The sequence below is a fragment of the Syngnathus typhle genome, linkage group LG13 (assembly GCF_033458585.1).
Source record: "Syngnathus typhle isolate RoL2023-S1 ecotype Sweden linkage group LG13, RoL_Styp_1.0, whole genome shotgun sequence".
Lineage (NCBI taxonomy): Eukaryota > Metazoa > Chordata > Actinopteri > Syngnathiformes > Syngnathidae > Syngnathus > Syngnathus typhle.
In genome coordinates, this window is record NC_083750.1 from 9,042,893 (window position 1) to 9,062,749 (window position 19,857).

The 19,857-nt window shown below is 49.8% G+C and overlaps 3 protein-coding genes across 7 annotated transcripts; 1 reads left to right on the top strand and 2 right to left on the bottom strand.

The window, feature by feature from the left end:
- Window positions 1-389: 389 nt before the first annotated feature.
- On the top strand, window positions 390-12,215 carry LOC133165435 (uncharacterized). Of its 4 annotated transcripts, XM_061295094.1 has the most exons (7): window positions 390-680; window positions 2,112-4,942; window positions 5,059-5,504; window positions 5,605-6,787; window positions 6,911-7,709; window positions 7,786-7,823; window positions 8,282-12,215. In XM_061295094.1, exon 2 carries the CDS (start codon window positions 2,151-2,153, stop codon window positions 4,905-4,907), a length of 2,757 nt encoding a protein of 918 aa, XP_061151078.1. In that variant the 5' UTR covers window positions 390-680; window positions 2,112-2,150; the 3' UTR covers window positions 4,908-4,942; window positions 5,059-5,504; window positions 5,605-6,787; window positions 6,911-7,709; window positions 7,786-7,823; window positions 8,282-12,215. The 4 variants fall into 4 exon arrangements, with proteins under 4 accessions (XP_061151078.1, XP_061151077.1, XP_061151079.1 ...); XM_061295093.1 differs by having other exon boundaries at window positions 6,911-7,823; XM_061295095.1 differs by lacking the exon at window positions 8,282-12,215 and having other exon boundaries at window positions 5,059-5,311; window positions 5,442-5,504; window positions 6,911-8,248.
- Window positions 8,434-10,651, bottom strand: cavin4a (caveolae associated protein 4a). Its single transcript, XM_061295109.1, has 2 exons — window positions 10,253-10,651; window positions 8,434-9,580 (listed from the first exon to the last, which is right to left on the bottom strand). The coding sequence occupies exons 1-2, from the start codon at window positions 10,649-10,651 to the stop codon at window positions 8,978-8,980; spliced, it is 1,002 nt and encodes a 333-aa protein (XP_061151093.1). The 3' UTR covers window positions 8,434-8,977.
- A 176-nt stretch (window positions 12,216-12,391) lies between the features above and the next one.
- Window positions 12,392-18,189, bottom strand: LOC133165439 (tomoregulin-1-like). Of its 2 annotated transcripts, XM_061295107.1 has the most exons (10): window positions 16,598-18,189; window positions 15,381-15,496; window positions 15,155-15,284; window positions 15,011-15,040; window positions 14,673-14,778; window positions 14,134-14,282; window positions 13,928-13,978; window positions 13,731-13,848; window positions 13,501-13,662; window positions 12,392-13,409 (listed from the first exon to the last, which is right to left on the bottom strand). In XM_061295107.1, the coding sequence occupies exons 1-10, from the start codon at window positions 16,752-16,754 to the stop codon at window positions 13,325-13,327; spliced, it is 1,104 nt and encodes a 367-aa protein (XP_061151091.1). In that variant the 5' UTR covers window positions 16,755-18,189; the 3' UTR covers window positions 12,392-13,324. The 2 variants fall into 2 exon arrangements, with proteins under 2 accessions (XP_061151091.1, XP_061151090.1); XM_061295106.1 differs by having other exon boundaries at window positions 15,381-16,741.
- Window positions 18,190-19,857: the final 1,668 nt, after the last annotated feature.

A 19,857-nucleotide genomic window follows, 5' to 3' on the forward strand; every position in this document is an offset into this window, starting at 1 on the left:
CTTCCTGATTGCCACCAGATGTATCTCTCCTTTTTAGCGCCATTAAGTCTGCATTCCTGAAGCCGGACTACATTATCCCGCACGAACTTGACCAGTGCCTGACCTTGATCACAATCTGGACCTACTAGGTGAAATATATACATGGAATAACAGCAGAATAAAAATATACTACAATAGTGTTAACTGTGAAAAAAAACACAATTATTTAATTATGGATAAAATGTAATAAAAGAGCAACAAACACCCAAAGGAAAATCTAACTACAATTGATATCATGAAATATTGGTGCATATAATGACAAAAGGCGGGACACTGGTTAGCACCTCGGTCTCACGGTTCGGAGGGTGTGGGATCGAGTCCACCTCCGGACCACATCCCAGGGGCGGAGTGTGATTCAGCAGGCTGTGGGAGGAGTGGTACTGTTCTGAGCTCAGCAGTCAGACTCCCTTGAAACCAAAGGTGCCCGACGTGTGGGATCGCTGATGGAGTCTTGTATGCATGCACCAGGAGTTCGACTCACCGCAATGACGGTGTGCATATTTGTGTGACGATAAAAGAAAGAAAGAAAAGAGCCCGACGTGTGTTGGCGACACGCAGGAGCAGGGTCTGCCTTTCCGAGAGTCGTTTTGTTTTGCTCTTTGGGAGACAACAACGCAGATTGGAAGAGGAACTTTTCTCAAGTAAGTGCCTCCGTGCGCGCTTCATACTAAATAACCGTTACAAGTTCAAGTCGGTTTTGTAGAGTACTACTTGAGTAAAGGCACAAGTATTCTACATCTAAAGTACTCGTGAGGATGAACGGCTTCGTTGAGTAAAAGAGTTTTTACTTTTCTCCCATTGAATGTCGCAAAACTCGCGACCGGGAAAGAAAAGGAAAACAAGCCTAACTGTTACATTTATTTATGAATATGAAAAGGGAAAGTCCCGTGTGGCAAAAAAAAAAAAAGCGCTATATGCTGCATGAAAAAATTCGAAATAAGTCACTCGCGTTGCATCGCGGGAGGGGGTGAGTGAGGTATTAACGGAAGGAAGCAAGCTGACCTTTGACATTGTCACATGAGAGCTAGCAACTGTGGTCTTTCTGAGTAATTTGAGACGCGTTGGATTAAGTATTATGATGAATTCTATTCAAAAGCAAGTGGAAGGTGGCTGGCTCAGGCAAAGAAAAACTTTATTCAGCCGATGTCAGAATGAAATGCCTCACACTCAAAGAAAATTTGTTGAGTCCCGGCTCGAGTCTTCCAGTCTCCATGCTTTTACCGGAAGAGGAACTCTTAACCCTATCGCTTTGCCTAACAGCTGCAGGTTGACCCCCAACTCGCAGCCCCTATACTATAGGGTCAACCTCTCGTTCTTTTCTGGACACAAACAACTGGCCGTTCTAACGGCTGCACGTTGACCCCCGACTCGCAGCCCCTATAGGGTCACATTCTCATTCTTTTCTGGTCTCAAACAACTGGCCACTCTATATTCGTATGTGAGTTACGACTTGCGCATGTGTGATGGACTCCCACCATTCAACTTTTAAAGGTGGCGTTGCGTCTGATCGTTTCCTGTGGTGCTGTAAAGCACATGAAAGGGGCCATTGTCAGAAGGCAGATGTTTACGATGTGGGCGAGTGAGACAATGAAGGACCCACTGTCATGCATGAGGGGGCCGTCGTAATGTGGGCTCCTTATCTCGAATATAGAGACTTTGTCCAAGGTGTCCAATCAAAGCAAATCTTGATCCCCTAGATAACAATTCTTCAACAAAGCTGCTCCTTTCCCGCTTCCAGCATCTCCTCCTGCTTGTCGTCCACCCCTTGACAGCTTTTGGACTCTTGTTGGGAAATATGTCAAATACTATCATTAGAGTATGGAAGATCTTGTATGTGACAATTTGACCTTGTGCCCAGCAATGCGCAACCGAGATGGAATGTTGAGGAAACAAAGATGTTTTCAGGACTCAGGAGCGTATGACTGGCTTAGGAGCATATGACTGGGGTCATGAGATGGCCATACTGCTTGTGTACAAGACAAGCTATACATTTGTGTAAAGCCCACCCAATGCAATGAACTCAATAAACCTAACCCTAAACTGATTGTGTTCACTGTTTGGACCTCTTCCAGGCAGAGGCGTGGTTTCCATTTGGCTCCGCTGAGGACACAATGCAGGCGTGTGCACGTATGGCTGCACCCTCGTGGGATTCGTCAGCAGACAAAATTTGGAACTATCCCAGCACGCAGAACCCGCATCAGTACCAGACACACGGTGGTGCCGATTGGTCAACGACATTCTCCAGTCAAGACGGCAGATGCTACCAGAACGCCTCGCATGTCCCCCACACCGGCTTCTCGAACCAGCAATCGTCTGGGTGGAGCCCAGGAGCCAGTTCCTGCCCCCGAAGAGACGTTACAGCCTACCAGAATCCCTCATCGGCATTACAGGCCTTATTCGGAATGGTCCGTGGCCACAGCGTTGTACCCGAGCAGTTCTGTCAGAATCCGTCATCCTATCCGCACAACGGCACACTCCCAACAAGTTTCCCTGGCCCCAACAGCAATCAGACGCCTTGGCCGCAGCCGGACGCCAGGTCCACTTTACAGAACCCTTGGGAGATTCACCCCAGAAGGTTTGTTCAAGACGATACGCAATGGTACATAAGACATAGTGCTCAAGCCGTAGAGACCCAAGCAAAGATGGCGGAGAGGACGTCATTGGGCAAGCACGCGCAATGCGCTCCGTATTCATCACCTCACACAATGCAGACACCAAAACCGCAACCGGTGCAAGTGTTGCGTGTTCCCAGAGAGTCGTCGCAGTCGAGCAAGCCTCACAGGAATCGCAAGACGCCACCAAATCCCAAAGCACTCAAACGCCTCAAGACCGCCCGGTCGTCACGGAGTCTCTCAACTCGGCCAACGGTCGATAGCGTGCGACCTGTGCGAGATGGAAGCCCGCAGCTGGCTGGCCAAATTCCTTCTGGCTTGAGTTGCAATGACCAGACAGCAAGTCCAGTGAGGGAACAGCAGGACCATCGTGCACCACCACAGTTGCAACCAGAAGAGCCTGAGGGTCGTGAAGAGAGGCCGCTCCTGCAGTCTCTGGCAACACGCAAGTGGACTTGTGAAGATTTAGACAGACTTGTCCGGTACATGGATCAAGACTCGGAGAAGTCGCCTGAATGTCCAGTCCGCCCAGGTTCTGATGATATAATCGCCACGTTCTGGAAAGATAAAAAAATACTGGTGGACAAGATCCGCGCAGGCTTTTACTATAAGATTATGGCAGAGACGTTCACTTTCTCCCGTGAGCATGTGACCTCAGACTCTGTGGTGCTGTCGGAGCCCAAGTGCGACTCCAACCTCAGCGGCTTCCGGGTGCTGCGAGACGGTGAGGTCTACTCCGAACCGCCGTACTCTTCGTTCTGGTGCAACGTCAACCCGCAGCCCCATGACTTGTTGGATCACGCACCAGTTGCAAGTCAACCTTTGTCATCTGCACCCGAGACCGCGGCGGCTCAGTCACCAGAGGGCGAACAAGAGCCGCTGGAACCAAAAGAAGATGAGAAAACACAACAGGCCCGAGTGCTGGACTCTCCCGGTGAAGATTCCGACGTCTACTCGTTCGTCATTGAGGTTTTGCCCCAGGAACAGGCCAAAGCGATCTACGAGAGTATCAACCACGCAGAGGAGACTCCCGCCAAGGGGGACCCCCAAGGCTCAGCCAAGACTGCTACGAGCGCCGACAAAGGGGAGAAGGATCTGTTTGAGTCAGAGTTGGAGTCTTTCTTTGAACAGTGGAAAGATATCCTCTCCGAAGTCAAATTTTCCCCAAAACAAGAGAGGGCGCAGAATGAGACGCTAGCGGACACGAGATGGCAAAATCTTGACTTCTCCGTCCTCGGCGTGGATGCAGATGATCGCTCCCTGGATTCCAATCAGTCCCACAATGCTTCTCCACTGATAGAGCAGAAGGACCATCAAGAAACGGGAAAGTTTGGCACACAAAATGACCACGCGTGGGAAAAGCTTGATGACCGAGAGATGTCAAGCCAGCAAGATGAGCGAGAATTGGCTCACATCTCCCAACAAGATGAGCAAGAGACGGGAAAGTTCTCCCAACAAGATGAGCCAGAGACGGGAAAGGTCTCCCAACAAGATGAGCCAGAGACGGGAACCGTCCCCCAAGGAACAGACACCCAATCAGATAAGCAAGTGACAGGAAAGGTCTCACAACAAAGACAAGAAGAGAAAGGAACGGCCACCCAACCAGATGAGCAAGAGACGGTGGGAAAGGTCTCGCAACAAAAACATGAAGAGACGGCAACAACCACCCAACAGACGACAAAGGTCTCACCCAAAGACAATGTCCGAGAAAGGACAAATGTCTCAGTTTTACCATCTAAAGTTTCTTGTCCACCCCACGGTCATCGTAGTCGTGGCGCTAAAGTGTACCGAGGAGAGAGGACGCTCTGCCTTGCCGGTAAACGTGTGGCGGCTGCAAAGAAAAAACGCAAGAAAAGCAAGCAGTCCGTCATCAGTGTCGCCTTCATGAAGAAGCTGAAGATCCACCTTGTCCGCCGGGATGTCAGCAAACACAGCAAAGAAGCTGCGACCGCCAAGCTGGTCCTCTTTGGCTCGGCCGGACGTGGGCGCAGCTGCGCTCTGGACCGTCGCGCACCCGAGGTTCTAAGCGTCAGCGCTAAAAGCCGGAGTTCCGCCAAACAGAGGATCTACGAGGCTTGGTGTCTGCCCCCCGTCAAGATCGACGGCAAAAGCAAAGTCCAATCTCGGCACAAGTCCTTTGCGGACGTGGCCGGAAAAGACCCCCCTTTGCCCACCTTGGCCTTCAGGAAAGCCCACGGCAGGATGTCTGTCTTTGACCCGCAACACAAGCTCCAGGCTAGACGGACCCACTGCTGATGGGATGCTGAAGAGCGGCGCTGAGCGTCACTGCGGTGAGTTGACAGAAACATTTAAAAGCTGCGACCGCCATAGTTGGCGAGTCGTTGAACTTGAAGGTATCTGAAGCCTCTTTCCTACGCTTGAACCTCATCCTCGGTTTGGTCTTCAGGTATACTCGAGTGGGCGAGAGAAAGACCATCCCGGGAACGCCGCCTTGGCTCGGTTGCCAGGGGAACGTTCGCCGAGACAACGGCAGCCATCCTGGCGACGGGTAAACTTTTGATTTCAACCGTCATGACGGCGACTTGCAGGCTCAAGTTGACACGAGAGGTGATCTTCCCGCTTTTGGCGTTGACTGTGAAGCACATCTGGGGACCTTGCAAGCTTCTTGGGTTTTTTTTGCACCACCTGAGCTCATGTCTGTATGTACAGAATTGTTTTTCTTTGTATTTCTTCCAGTAAAAACATCACAAATACAGTTTGGGAAAATCCTTTCTGCCATTTTTTTTCTAAATATGCAACATTTATTCATTAGTCATTTATTCCTCGCAGCGCTTCTCCTGCCGACTGGGTTCCCTCCCAGCTGCCGTCGGCCATTGAGTGACCTCGACAGAGGTCGGCTTTACATTTCGCAGCAACTTTGTCCTGATGGGCTTTGCTCCTTTTTGATCATTGTTTTTTTTTTTTGTCATTTCTGTCCTGCTGCGTAAAATAGCCAAACAACGTCTGAGGCCTCCCTTGGGAAGGACTCCTCGAGCCTCTGGCCCATTTGTTCATGTGACAGATGACTCCAGTCATGTTCGCCGACAACCAGATGGGCTTCTTCTTGGTTTAGTTTGGTTAAATTTATTGAACATACAAACATAACATAAAATGTTTATATTCATGGGAAATGAGAATGTGTGGTAAATTTTTATTCTGGTATCATGCAATGTATATCTCACTAGTAAGCCTAAGTGTGACCGGGTCATGTTCGGGTCAGTTTCGTGCAGGATTGTTTGGGGCTTGGTCCAGGAACGTAGACTCATTGGCACCAGACACATCTGGTTTCCATTTGCAACTGACAAGATATATACCGTGTAGAGTTGGGGAGGCTGAGTGGGGGGTCATAGATCATCCAACAGCACCCGAGTGAAGGGGGGGGGGGGTATAAATTTTAGGGCGAGCGTTATCATTATTATTATCATGCGTTCTCGAACCAATGCTTTTATTGCAAAACGTGCTTGTTGTTTTGGCCTTGCTGTTCTCCTAATGTGCAACAGAAAGAAGAAGGACACGACTGGGTCAGGCAGGATGCGCTTGACAACTCAGCAAAAAGCCACCTGTTGAGTCCTGAGGCACTTCACCAAAAAAGGATGTTCTAATCGCTGTCTCCCACTACCGCTGGAACTGCCTGCATTCCTCACCATTAATAAACCTGACAGGGGACTCGAAATCTTGGCTAGGGCGCGAAACACTTCTCTCTGGTCGCATGCTGGGTGGTAAGGAAATGTGCAGGCAACTGCACAAAGTTGTTTTCTTCGAAGTGTTGTGCAACAGGATGTATCATCGGCCCAGACAGGGAGGACACCTGACAAGAACACCTCAAGGTCGGTGAGGAACGAGAATAACACCCCATCCTGGTGGTCAGGCCCAACCGCCAGACACCTGAGGCCGGACAGCTGCACTCAGCGATAACACTCAGACGGGGAGGAGACGGCCATCGACCAATCATCACCCAATGTTTTGCATGTTTGGATATTCATATTGGAGTCAGATTAATAACTAAAATCCGTAGCCTAACACTTACAACAATCTCAGTACACTAAGTATCTGTATGCACTCCTGCTCCTTTTATTAGGATTTGCCCTACCCACAATGTGAGACACAAGGCCTAAGGGAGGAGGATCGCATGCAAGGTTTGTCTCGTAAGCAAGAACCAGTCACAGGGGTGTTGTGTGCTTATATGATAATATAAGCGAAAGAATGTGAGCGCAGTTAGCTTATTTCTGCTCTTCTCTTTATCTTTGTGATGCATGCAGGAAATGCGATGCATGCAGGCAGTTCCAGCGGCAACGCGAGACGGCGGTTAGAACATCTTGTTCTGAGGAAATGCCTCACGACTCAGCAGATGGCTTTTTGCCGAGTTGTCAAGGGCATCCTGCTCGATCCAGTCGTGACCATTTTCTTCACTTGCACAACATAAAAACAACAAGGCCAAAACAACAAGCATGTATTGCAGTAAAAGCATTGGTTCGAGAACGCATGATAATGTATTTACATTTTTCCAACAGGGTTGACAAATTATTTTGATCGTATGATTATGTTAGAATGTTGACTAGAATCGTTAACTTTGTTAAAACTTTCCACCTTACCTTAACTTTGCACATTCAGTTGTTGAAACCTTCCAAATGATGTGGTAACATTCTTGGTTAGTTAGTTATCTAAAAATGGCCCTCTAGTATCTGTTTACACAATTTAGATAAGCACCTCTACAGCACACAAGGTGATGATGGCTTTCCCCGCTTGCAAGCATAAAATGGGCAAACTGTCTCATGTGTGGTTCTTGCATAAAAGGTAGAGTGAGCAAATTCTAGCATGGAGCATTTGTGTGTGCGCTGTTGTGTGAAAAGTAAAAAAGAAAAAAAAGAATATCAAATAATTTCCCATTTACTTGAGTACAGGGGGTCCATCGGTTTACGACGTTGATCCGTTCCAACGCTGCGTCGTAAAACCGAATTTCAGTGTAAGTCGGAACACTCCAAAACGGCGTATACCGGACTAGTTGGCTAGCGAAACAGGTGGTTTGCCTCGGCGGACGTTTGAGCGGGACAACAAATGGTAAATGTTCAAAACTGTTTAATTGGAAGTGTTTCAACTGGAGTAAAGAGACATAACTTTCTTTTCATGGCGACAGAGCAAGAAAATGTTTGCAGACTTCATCTACAAGTCAAGGTAAGACAATACAACCTTTTAAATCGACCCAAAATGACTGAAACAATACAAAAATCTAACTGTCAAGTCCGGGTTTTTGGGCCTAGTATTTTGTTGAGCAATCTTTATGTAAAGTATTCGGTTCCAAAAAATGTTTTCATCACAGGCCTAAATTATTTTGGGTGACATTTATACGCAATAATGATGTCGATACCACTTGCTAATTTGCTCCATTTATTTACTCCTTATTTATCCTAAAACTAGCCACCATGTCACTCATTTTAAAAATGTTACTCGCCATGTTATTGTTGTATTTTATCGACCGTCTTGGTTTGATTCATTGCCTTCTTGCATTTCATCTCATCATTTGTGACATTTTCTCATCGTCATTTCAAATAATATTTCAGCATGATAATGAAAACGAATAAAAAAAAAAGATGCTCAAATTCGATCACTTTTATTTATTTTTTCCTCCAAAGCTTTGCTCACCTAACATGAACCCGGCCTAGTGCATCACCATGGGTGGACACTAGGGGGAGACATTGCTCCGATTGAGAATGACACCAAGAACCACGCAGTACTCGTTGAAGCAAGTCGATTTTCATCCATACAATGACAACCAAAAGTGACGTTATATTGTGCAAAGATTTTTTATTTGGTATAATGTGCACAGAACACCAAAAGTGACGTTTTATATTATGTAGAAATACATTTTCAAACAAGTAAACCACCAAAAATCAATGTTATCATCCTTGTATGATTGGAGGAAAAAAAAAACGCTTGTAGCGTGTATTAACAAAAGGTGCTCCAAAGTAGCAAAGCATAACTTGCAATCATCATTTTAATGGGCCTTTCACATAACTGCTCTCTTCCTCAAAGGTGGTTTACTTGGCGTCATCTTCCTCTCCTCCACATGCGGCCATTTTCCTGTGATGCCGGTCGGGCTCTACTTCCTATGATGTTCTTGTAATGCTGGTCACGGGAGTCCTCGTTCTCTAAGTATTATCTGTTTGATGGAATCCATTGCTGTCATTTTTTGTTCATGTAGTGCTGGTCCGCTTCTTGATGGTGATCTATGTCCTGCAGTCCTGGTCTACTTCATGTTATTAGCCCGTAAATGCGCTCTACTTCCTGTCATTTTCCCGTCACGGCGGTCGTCTCTCTGTCACGGGTATCTAATTCCCGTAATCTTCTTCTAGCTCGGCTTTTCTGGCGGCGTAGGCCTTCTCGGCCGGCCCCTCCTTCTCTGCCGGCCCCTCCTTTTCTGTCTCTGCCACGACTCGGGTGTCAGCAGGCTCAGGTTGGGGCTGCGGCACGGCGGCCACCTCGACCTCGGCATCGGCCCCCTCTTGGCCCTCGGCCACGGCTCGTTCCTTCTTGATCTTGATTTTGAAGGTCTCTTTGTTGGGCGCCTTTTTGGCGATGTTCTCCTTGAAGCGCTCGCCGCTCTGCTTGATCCGCTCGCCCGCCTGATGCATCTTCTCGCGGCGCTCGGGCGGCATGACCTTTTCGCCAAGGTTGTGAATCTTGGTGCCGAGGTTGTCTTTGGTCTTGCTCATGTTTTCCTTGGAAAAAGCCGCCTTCAGGGTCTCGGTGCTCTTCACCATGGACTTTTTGAATCGCGCCGCCCGGGAGGGGTCGGCCTCCTCGGCGCTCAGGCACTCCTCATCCGAGGAGAGGTCAGCGGGGATGTCGTAAGAATCGGGCTCCAGCTCCAGAGCCTCCGGTCCTTCCTTGGGGCTCTTGGTGACGGCCACCGACGGGACCTCGGTGTCGCCCTGAGGAAAGCACAAGCAAGGAGAGAATTCCAAAGCAGTTGAAATTTTTGCTGTCTCTGGGAAGCATAACGACGCATAAACGTAGCCTCGGAACGCTAACGGCTAGCCGAACGCTGCCAGTGAACATTGCTATCCACGCTGAGGATGGACAAAGGATGAAGCTCTCGGCGCTTTGGCGTCACCCGGTGTTGAGCGGGCACATCGCAGTTTGCCCAACATCTCCTGTGCTGTCGACGGCAGGTGGTTGTTCCCTGGGGCCGGCCGGGCTGGCGAGAGGCTCAGAATAGGACCCTCTGTCAAAGGTCGCCAGCAGCAGCTGCCGGCTGAGCTCCGGTTACGCTCGACCAAAGCACGAGCAATGAAAGGAAAAGGAACCGTTGGAAGAAGCCCTCTTTCAGGACTCATATTCGCTTTTGTTTTGAAATCCTGCTTGCAACCAAACCCCCAAAAAGGAAAGTTAGGTATAGAAGATAAGGAACAAGAGCAAATGGGGTTTAAAGAAGAGGAGGATGCCATGCAAGTAGTGTGGGGTGAGCAAAGGAGGCAAGATGTTCAAGAGCAAGGTTTGAGGAGGAGGAAGCGAGATGGAGAGAGCTTGTTGAAGATGAAGCAAGGTCTAGACAAGAGCTATGTGGAGAAGAAGATGCAAATGATAATTAGCATGACTCCTACCTGGTAGATGACCACTCGGAACTTGTTCCTGGTGAGCAGCTCGTCCTGGGTGCTCTCCACCTTCTTGACACGACCGTTTTGCTTCTCTACGCGGGCTCGCACATCCTTGACGTTGGCGCTGACTTTGCGCGTCTTCTGCAGCAGTTTATCCAGGCAGCCCCCAGTGTCGGCGTGCTCCTTGGCCAACTTGAGCACGTCGCCCTGGATGCCGCGAATGTTGTTCTCCAGGTCCAGCTGACGCTCTTCCATCCGCTGCTGGCCCGACTGCACGTTGTCTATGATTCCGGCCACCCGCTCCAGCAGAGACAAGATGCTCAGGGCGCTGATGGGCTTCCCTTCCTCGTCCTCCATCCCCACAATCTCTAGCTTCTCCTGAGCGCTGTACTTGTGCTGCTCCATTTCCTCCAGAGATTTCGGCTTTGGGCTAGTAGCTGTCTTTGGGGTCCAAGGTCCTGGCTGTGGAAAGAAGCCGATGGTTATGGGACAGTAGGTTCTGTTTTTCTTGAAGACGCCAGGTCTGGGACCAAGAAGACTCCAGCGTTGGCTTTTGGAATGAATGCTCCAACTATAGGGAAGAAGGTTCCGGCAAAACTTGGGCAAAATGTTCACTGGCTCTGTGGTACAAGGTTCTCTCTACAGGGAACAATTCTCTGGCTTCCAGAAGATCCAAGCACAGTGACCCGCTGGGGCGACCGGTCGCAGGAAAGAGGGGAGACTCCCCCCACCCTCCCCCTGGTTAAAAAAGGCAACGTGATCCCGCTCCCATCCCGCAGTGAGGTCGGTCGCTAAAAATAAAAGTCCAGCAATGAGACAGACAAGTTTGAAAATTATGGAGCTCCAAGTCCTGCTGGGATTGGTCTCCCTTTCCCCCCCACTATTTGATGGTGTAAGAAAAGCCCACTGTTGAGCAACATTTACGTCAACGCTTTGGCTTGAACCGCCACCCCACCCCACTCAGTAGAACCCCCAAGACGGACTGGCTGGTTTATTTTGGGAAGACTTGCGCTCTGAACGGATCTCTTTGGTGCTTTGACTCGTGGGGAATGTGACTGGTCGCCCGTCACAAATGACTTGCGTGACACCTGAAAGCCAAAATCTCTATTCAGTTTTTTTATTTTTTAAGAGCAACAACTTTCAAGTAACTACTACTTCCTATTTGGTGCAAAACACAAACTTAGCAACATGAAACAACTGTAGAACAACTGCGTGCACTCACACACACATGCTATTAAGTCTATATTTACAGCGGTAGTCGTCCCCCACTCCTAAAATTAAAAAAAAAAAACTCTCTCATTTCACAGGCGGGCAAATGAAGCTTTGGCGTGAAAACAAACGTGAAGCCATTTGTGTGAACAAGTTTTTATTAAAAGTTTACATGCAAGTCAACACGTTCAAATCACGTTAAGACGACCAATCACTACAAGACAAACGTTGACGGAGAGACGGAGGGAGGGGGCCGCCATCGGGGGGGGGGGGGGTTGAGGTGCAGGCCGGTGAGGATTAGCAAAACAAAGTGACGAATGTGAGACAGGTTTTCCAACTCATAACCTCCTCAGTGACCCCGCCCGCTTAGCGCCAGTTGGCTGCTACATTCTATGCTAATGAACACAGCACAACATCACGATAACAATCGTTTCTTTTCCAACCATATATGAATATCTTGTTGTTCGGACTCTAACAAATGTTTTGTGATTGTCGCTGTGGCTCTCCTAAAACAAAAAGAAATCCCAAAACATTTATGCTGTCAAATAAGCGCAAAAGGAATACGAAGTACAGGGAGGCGCTAATGCCCTGGGACTAAAGTGTGTGTTCGGGCGTGTGCATTTGTCTTTGTGTGTGTGCCAGTGGTTCTCAAACTGGGATCCCCCTAAACTAGAATGCCAGCGAGCTGGAATGTGAGGGCTCTGCAAAACAATGTTTTGTCTCCAGCTATTAAAGTATGTCTTTGACATTACTATCCTAATGTTATCCAATTTTCATCTCTGAAGACTGACTTTGCCTACATCCACCCATTATCTGAATCGCTTTCTCCTCACGAGGGCCGCGGGCGCGTCGGACCCCAACCCCAGGTGACTTTGGGCAGTACGCGGGGGACACCCTGAACTAGTTCGCCAGCCAATCGCAGAGCACACAAAGAAGAACAGAAATTTGCATAAAATTACTACTTTTCATCCCACCAACAAAAAAAACTGGTGCCATGAGATACAAGTTCAATTTTCAAATCATCTCTCATCCTTAAAATAAATACAAATAGAATAAATCTGTTCCAGGGGTGCCAAAACACCCCAAATTCGTTAAAACAAATTCATAAGAAAAACTGCACCCAGCAGTATTGCAGCATATTAAAGCAACGCAAAAACGTTTCCTCCCTTGTCTGTTGGTAAAACAGTTTAAAGCGCCACCTACTGGTCTTCTTGTTCAATTGCAAGAATTGTGAATTGATGGTGGTTGGATGTGGTAAAGTTTGTTTGGCTCCAGGCTCAAAAGCACACTTGTCGCTCCAATTTGGACCAAGTGGCGCCTCGTAAGTCAAGGCACTGCTGTAAGCATCACCCCCGCCCCCCCAAAATGACATGCATGCAGTTGTTTGATTATGAGTCCCTGTACCCAAAACGTTTGAGAACCCCTGGTAAAAACATTCCTGCTTGTGCCGAGATGTCTTTCCTGTTGGGGCCTTGGACGTAATGGAAGCAGGCTGACAAAGTCCAAAAAGCCGGCGAAACCCAAACGTGACATATTGCGATCAGAAATGAAACCGCTAACACAGCAAAGACGCCACGCGATAGCCGTCATCATGCCGACTTAAGTCCAACAGAAGAACTGTGCCGCCATGACTATGACTTTGCGAGAATCACAATGCGTCGTCCTCGTTGTTATCGTTAGTTAAAAGAACGCATGGTAACGGAAAACCTTTCATTTGGTGGTCCGTGTTTCCAAAATCAGAACGCAGGATGCGCCGACATTCCTCAAAGTTGTTCAAGGAGGAAAGGAAGAGAAAAATGAGGCGGCCCCTGCTCCTCATCTTCTCCAGCACAGGCGCTTCTTTGACAAATAAAAAGGAGGGGGGAGGGGCTATACCATCCGAGAGTTAGTGTCTGCAGAAAAGTGTCCCAGGTTGTGTTTGTGGCGACGCCCACGGTTGTTCTTTGGACATTTCCTGAAAGGGAGCGCACACACACACAAAATGGAGTCAGTTTGTTGGGGGGCATGCAAGTGAGAGAGCGAGGGCGGGCGGGCGGTGCACGTACCTGCTGATGCACATGATAATGGCGGCGATGACAGCGATCTGCACGGCGCCGATGACTGACGCGATCAGGACATAATGCAACTTCTGGCCGCTGGGGACCACGTAGAGCACGTTGAAGTCCTGGAGCTCATCGCAGCGTTCGCCTTTGTAGCCCGAATCGCACCTGCGCAGGCCGACGCAAACGGCAGTCAAACGAAGGCTGGGAGCCAACGGCAGTCACGTCGGCCTCACCTGCAGACGGCCACATCGCGCTGCATTTCGCAGCGCCCGTGCAGACATAAGGCCGGGTGCCTGTCGGCGCCGCAGCTGCCCGTGTGGAATCCGTCCTTGTGCTCCAGTCCTTTGGTTTCTGGCCAGTCAAAGCAGAGCGGTCAGGGCGGGAAGCCAGGTGGCGCCCGTGTGCGCGCGCAGCGTCCCAGCGGCCTTACCCAGGATGTTGACTTTGAAAAGGCCGCCGTCGTCCTTCCTGCTCGCTTTGTCTTGGTCGGCCGGTGAGCAACCGAGAAAAAAAAAAAAAAGAGACCAAAATCAACGCTGGCTTGAGTTGGGGAGGCAGCCACATGGGGGCAGCAGAGATCCTCTGGCCCTTGAAATAGATTGAGCAGCGATTCAGCTACTTAGCGACTTGGCCCACCTCGACACCTGCCCAGGTGCTCCACGTCGATCTGCTCCTGCTTTATGCAGGACGCCTCCCGCACCAAGCACGGGCTGTCATAAGAGTTGCCGTCTGTGGCGCAGACGGGGTTCTCGTTGTGGCCGCTGCAGTCGATGTTGCAGATGCACCTGAAGATGGCCACAAGAGGGAACATTGGTGCCCCCTGTCGGAGACGCCGTTTTGCGCAGGCCCCCTGGGCTCGTTTTTTCATCTCTCGGAATACGTGGTCCCATCCAGAGTAGACAAAGTGATTCATCTTCCCTCCCGCCCAATCCGTCCATCGAGGTTTGGATACGCGCCACCCGCATAGTCCGGTGAGAAGGAGCAAACAATTGCCTCAGCGCTTACGGCCATGGGTCCACTTTTCTTTGCCAAAAATTCTACTGCCATGATCTTCGCGCTTTGACTTTTGTCCGCTGGCGTACGCGCTCGCTGTCATCTCATACGGTCGCGCCGGATTTTGTGAGCTCGGTCAAGCATCCTGGATTTTACACAATTCGTGTGCCTGCCTCACTCACCACGTGTCCTCCGCGTCGACGTCACATTCAGCTCCGTATTTGCACGTACTGCACTTGCTGTTCTTGATCACATCGGTGGTAGAACCTTCTTCGTCTTCTTCTTCATCTGGGAGGGGGGGGGAGCGCAATGAAAAAGAATGAGGACAACAAAAACAAGTGGGAGGGAAGAAGAACTCATCAACCCACGCAGGCACGGGGGAGAACATACAAACTCCACACAGGGAGGGCTGGAGGTGGAATTGAACCCGCATCCTCTGAATAATGAATACTGTACCACCGCTTTATTATTTTGATACGTTTAAATAAATAAACGCAATAACAAAAAATCTATGACTCACCGTCGGAATTTCCGGAACCCGAGCCAGGATCTGTGTGGGGGGACATTGAACAATGTTATCAATTTGCCACACATCCATTTTAAAATGAAATGGTAAAGAGTTGAGGTTGTGATTTGGACAAGTGGTGCTAAAGAGAAGCTTGACCGTCAGCGCAAGGTCCGTGGGCCACCCTGGAGATGAGCCGCTGCTGCTTGCAGGACGCTTGGCGCCGGTAGCACTCGTTTTGATACGTGTCCCCATTGGAGCCGCACACTGGAACGTACTTCTTGTGGCACTGAACCAAGACAAAAGAAAAGCCAATTAAAAGAAGCCACTATCATGCTCGTCAATCGTCACTCTCAAGTGAGGTGATTAAACAATCGCCACCCACCTGGAACTGACAGACGCACTTGGGCTGCAAGCGGTCATCTCGGCACACGCCTCCGAAGCGGCAAGTGGAGCGGTCGCACGCCACTGGGTCACTCTTCGTCTCGGCCGCACCCGAACCTTGACGAGGGTGAAAAGCAGCGCGTCTGCTCCGCCTCTGTCTTATCGCCCGGTCGGGGCGGACGCAGATTGGCGTTTTGCGTATTTGCCGATTGCGTGAGCCGATTTGTAGCTGTGTGAAATCGACGCATGTAGTGCAACTCCATTTTGAAAGCGGCGCCACGTCCATCGAGCCAAGATGGCGGCCGTTGTCACCGGCGCGCATTTACGAGAGGCCGTAAAAGTGACAAACGGCGGCGCCACAGAGAAAGCCTCCCAATGACATTGGATTTCCTACGCTCAGGAAGCAAGAATTGAATATTGATCGCCACCGGCATCACAGCAAAGACATTGGCCAATCGCAAGTGGACTCATCAATGTTGCCACATGAGTGCTTGCCAGTTATCCGTCCATCTTGTAGTGTTTCTAACTACCTGTGGATTTCGGCCCGTTCCACTGCCGCTTCTCCTTCCAAATCAACTGAGGGACCGCTTGGTGTTGGCTTTCGCGCCCGTATTGAGTGGTTGCCAATCCAAGTCAACAGACAAAGAAAAAAACCAAGGGGCTGCTCACCGTCAGGATACAAAGAGAAAACCGATGGACCGACTCTCAAGTGGCTCAAAAATGGACCACTCAGTATCACAGTTAATGCATTCAAACGATGGACTGGTCGCCAGGCAATATCAGAACTGCCATATTGACAAACTTGAAGCGCGCCGAGTGCCAACTGTCGGGTGGACGTCGCCCATTCGCCAAATGTATTCCTTTGGTGTTTTTTTTGTTTTGTTTTTTATTCTAACAATTTGATCAAAGGAATCGTTCGTGAGCTGCGTTAACGTCATCATTCAACACATGTTGAACGCACGACAGTGTCGGCGTTGTGATCTTTTAACATTTGACTGATGGCTCTGGATGAAATGTTTCCCACGTGTCGTCTGCCGTTGTTGTCGAATTGATGGTGGCGGGTTTTGGTCCCACAGAGCGCGTGCGCGCGCCCCAGGAGAGTAAAGGATGCTGCAGGTTGCACGAACGCGGACGCGCGTCCCCGTGAGAGGTAAGCAGCCCTCGTCCCGATGATGAATGATGAAAAGCAAGCAAATGAGCGAGGCAGGCTCATCTTACCTGCACACATCTTTCCTTGACACTCTCCGACGCCCTGAGTCTGGTAGGACGCCTGCGCCGCAGGCACGCCGAGCAGCGCCGGCAGCAGCATCAGCACCAGCAGAGACGTGCGAGGTCCCACCAGGCGGCGAAGAAAGCTTTCCGTGCCCGACGCCATCGTGCGGGACAATGACGAGGAATGAGAAGAGGAAGAAGCGGAAGATGACGAGAGGGCGATCACGAGGCGGAGAGCATCGTGGCCTCCACGCGTCCTCCTTCTTGCCGTGCGCGCGCGTGCGTGCGTTCGTGCTGGTGTGCGTAGTTACTGCGCCTAAAGCTCCGCCTACTTCCCCCGCACGGAGGGCGCGTGCGCGGAGGGAGGAGGAAGAAGAGAAAGAACAACAAAGAGAAAACTGGAGGCAGTGCGACACCTTGCAGGCTTAGTGGTTTTGCACGTCTGCCTCGCAGTCCATTGGTTCACGGTTCGAATCTGGAATTTCCTGGCTGGAGCTAGCATGTTAGCTTATACGTGAGCTGATGTCCATCTGATGTCAGCCGTTTGTCTATATCGGACCACTTAGCGACCGATCCACCTTTTCAATTGGCATGTGCCCCTGACCCAAACCCACTTCAGTTTGTCACAGTTTGTAACTCAGTTGGACTCAGAGTGCAGATCTGGCTGAGGTTTTAACTAATCTTTGTCTTTGTCTAACTAATCTTTCTCTCCTTGGAAGATTGAAACCAAATCTCTGATTATTCGGCGCGCCATATGTCAACGTGCATTTTGTGGCGAGGCCATGACACTCTACTTAAGGCACCGGGATAACATGCCTCCGAAGTGCTTGTTAAATGTCCATGGTTGTTCTGCACTTTATTATGCAAATTTAACGTGGTTAAACTATGTTGTATGATGCGGAGGTCAGCGTGGTCAGCGTGTGGTTGTCCTGCGACTCGGTTGCCTTAATGGGTTGCACCATCTGCACCCCCTGCAGAGCAACGGAGGGATAATGCGGGCCGTCCCGCGGAGGGTGCAGCCGGGGGTCCGGCTTGGCCCGCACGACAGAAAGCACCTTCAGAATTCAGAGTGCTGGACCTTGGCACACACACTCAGCAAGTTAGCCACGCAAAAAAATGCTACTTCCCCAGACGTCTAAAGTGGTGTTGCCATCTTGGAGCATTCCTGCTCATTCCAGCGTGGCTCCGGCTCAGAACAGCTTTCAGGGAGACTTCATTCGGAAGTGACACTAAGTAGAAGGAAAAGATGGCTTGTGTGTTTTTCAAGGTGTGCGCCAACGTGTAGGGCCGGCCCGGGAATACCAACATGACCGGATCGGTCTACTCTGTGCCACGCTGCGGGAATGGAGGCCAACACAAACAAACAGCCACGTGTCAACAAGGTCGCAAGACTGCGTGTTACACCCCCCCCGCCCAAAAACGTTTTTGCTGATAGGGCCGGCCGGCCTGCCTTAAAGGTAAACAAGCACCACGCCTGGAAACATAAACGAGAAGGTCAAGTCGTAGAAATCGCCCCCTGGAGTGTTTATTGGCAGGTGATCAAAGTTCTGGTTTGTTGTGAAAAACAGATGTGGTCTTCATCCCATATTTGCAAAATGCCCCCCGCCCCCCCAGCCGTTGTTTTGCGTGGCCAGCCGTTCACGTATAAAAGTGGAGCTCACCAACGCGGATAGCCGGGCCCAACTCGTCTTTGCTCCCAAGGCCGGGAGAAACTCGGTTTGGTCCTCAAGTCTCAAGCAGACGAACGGGTCACCCGGTGGGCAAAGCCGAAGGAGCAAACGAGACGGCGTTATTGGATGAGAAGAAGGGGTTTTGGCTAATCAGGATGAGAAAGAAGGCTGACAGACCGCGACAAAGAGCGCAAAGAGGATTTGCTTCCAATCCACTTAGGAGAATCTTTCTTCCTTTTCCAGCTTGTTAGTCGTTGCAGCAGGGACGGCAGCAGCCGCGCAACTCGTGATTTGAGCGGACGTGACTTCCAACACCTCGGAGAGCATTCCCGAAAAGCTGCCACTCCCTCTGAACATTCCTCCTCCTCTTGTTATTTCAACGCAGCTCCTGAAAAGTCCCGTCGGCAGAGGGTCAGTCTCCCACCGGCGTAACCGTGACGACCGAGGCCAAACAGCTGCTCGTGATGGGACGTATTGTGCTGACAAATGCGGCAGGTCATTTTGGATGGGGAAGCGTCATTTGTGGTTATTGTGGAACACAGAGAATGACACTCACACATGATGACACTTCTCAAATACACTTCTCAAATTAAAACATTTTTCCCACTCAACCAAAGTGGCCACCTTCTTTGTGTGGCCTGCTCCAAGGTGGTCCATAGTGTGCACAATGCTGACACTCAATGTCAATGCAATGTTTTAATTGTAAAGCACCTAAATGTTTTTGCAACGTTCATAATGCATGTGCAGTGTTGGAAATGTTTCAATATCTGATAAGTGATTTTTTTTTTCCAACGTTTGCCCTTGATGCTCAGCCAACTTGAGATTTTCCCAGCTGCGGTGAGAAAGCTCCAGCTGTGAGCGTCATCTCGTGTAGTCTTTGTAGCTCCTTTGTGACACATTAGCAAACCAATATGTGTATTCAAACAACTTATTTACTGCTATTTGCTGGGGATTGAGACCAGACCAAACCATCAGCCAATGTGAGGTCACGCAGTACACTCGGGGCTCAGCAGGTAGAACGTATCGTCGGCTGACTTAAGGGCCGCCGGTTCAAATCTCAGCGCCCACCCACGGCCAAGAGGCCAAACTCAAAGTTGTGTGTTCCTGATGGGAACTGATCCCGTGTGAAATGGACGCGTTGGTTCATGATTGACACGCAACCTCAAAGACACAAGGCACCGGCCAATCACAAGTCAAGTCAAGTCAAGTTTATTTGTATAGCCCTAAATCACAAGCAGTCTCAAAGGGCTTCACATAGACAGAAATTGACAATTATTCTCAAAGCATCCCCTGATCTTAAGCTCCCAAAAGGGCAAGGAAAAACTTAAAAACCCCTAGCAGGGGGAAAATGAGAAACCTTGAGAAGGGACCACAGATGGAAGGATCCCCCTTTCAGGATCACCAGGTTGAAATGGATGCAGAGAGGGCACAAATGATACAACATGAAAATCAATTAAATAAAAAGTGGATGTCCATGTCACAGCAGAGGGCTGCCGAAAGGAGCCCTCAATTGTCCTGGCAGTGCTCTTCGAGGAGGTTGAGCTGCAGTTCCCCTATCCTGAATTGGCCACGAGAATCCAGATAGCCGCTGTCAGC

Excerpts from the sequence above, each read along its gene's own strand:
- LOC133165439 (XM_061295106.1), bottom strand. The coding sequence starts at position 15,701 with ATGCGCGCCGGTGACAACGGCCGCCATCTTGGCTCGATGGACGTGGCG. Across the intron at positions 15,285-15,380 it reads AGTGCGTCTGTCAGTTCCAG|TGCCACAAGAAGTACGTTCC; the intron begins GTGGGTGGCGAT and ends GTCTTGGTTCAG. Across the intron at positions 14,283-14,672 it reads GTCGACGCGGAGGACACGTG|GTGCATCTGCAACATCGACT; the intron begins GTGAGTGAGGCA and ends GGCCATCTTCAG.
- LOC133165435 (XM_061295093.1), top strand. The coding sequence starts at position 2,151 with ATGCAGGCGTGTGCACGTATGGCTGCACCCTCGTGGGATTCGTCAGCA.
- cavin4a (XM_061295109.1), bottom strand. The coding sequence starts at position 10,651 with ATGGAGCAGCACAAGTACAGCGCTCAGGAGAAGCTAGAGATTGTGGGG. Across the intron at positions 9,581-10,252 it reads TCCGAGTGGTCATCTACCAG|GGCGACACCGAGGTCCCGTC; the intron begins GTAGGAGTCATG and ends TGCTTTCCTCAG.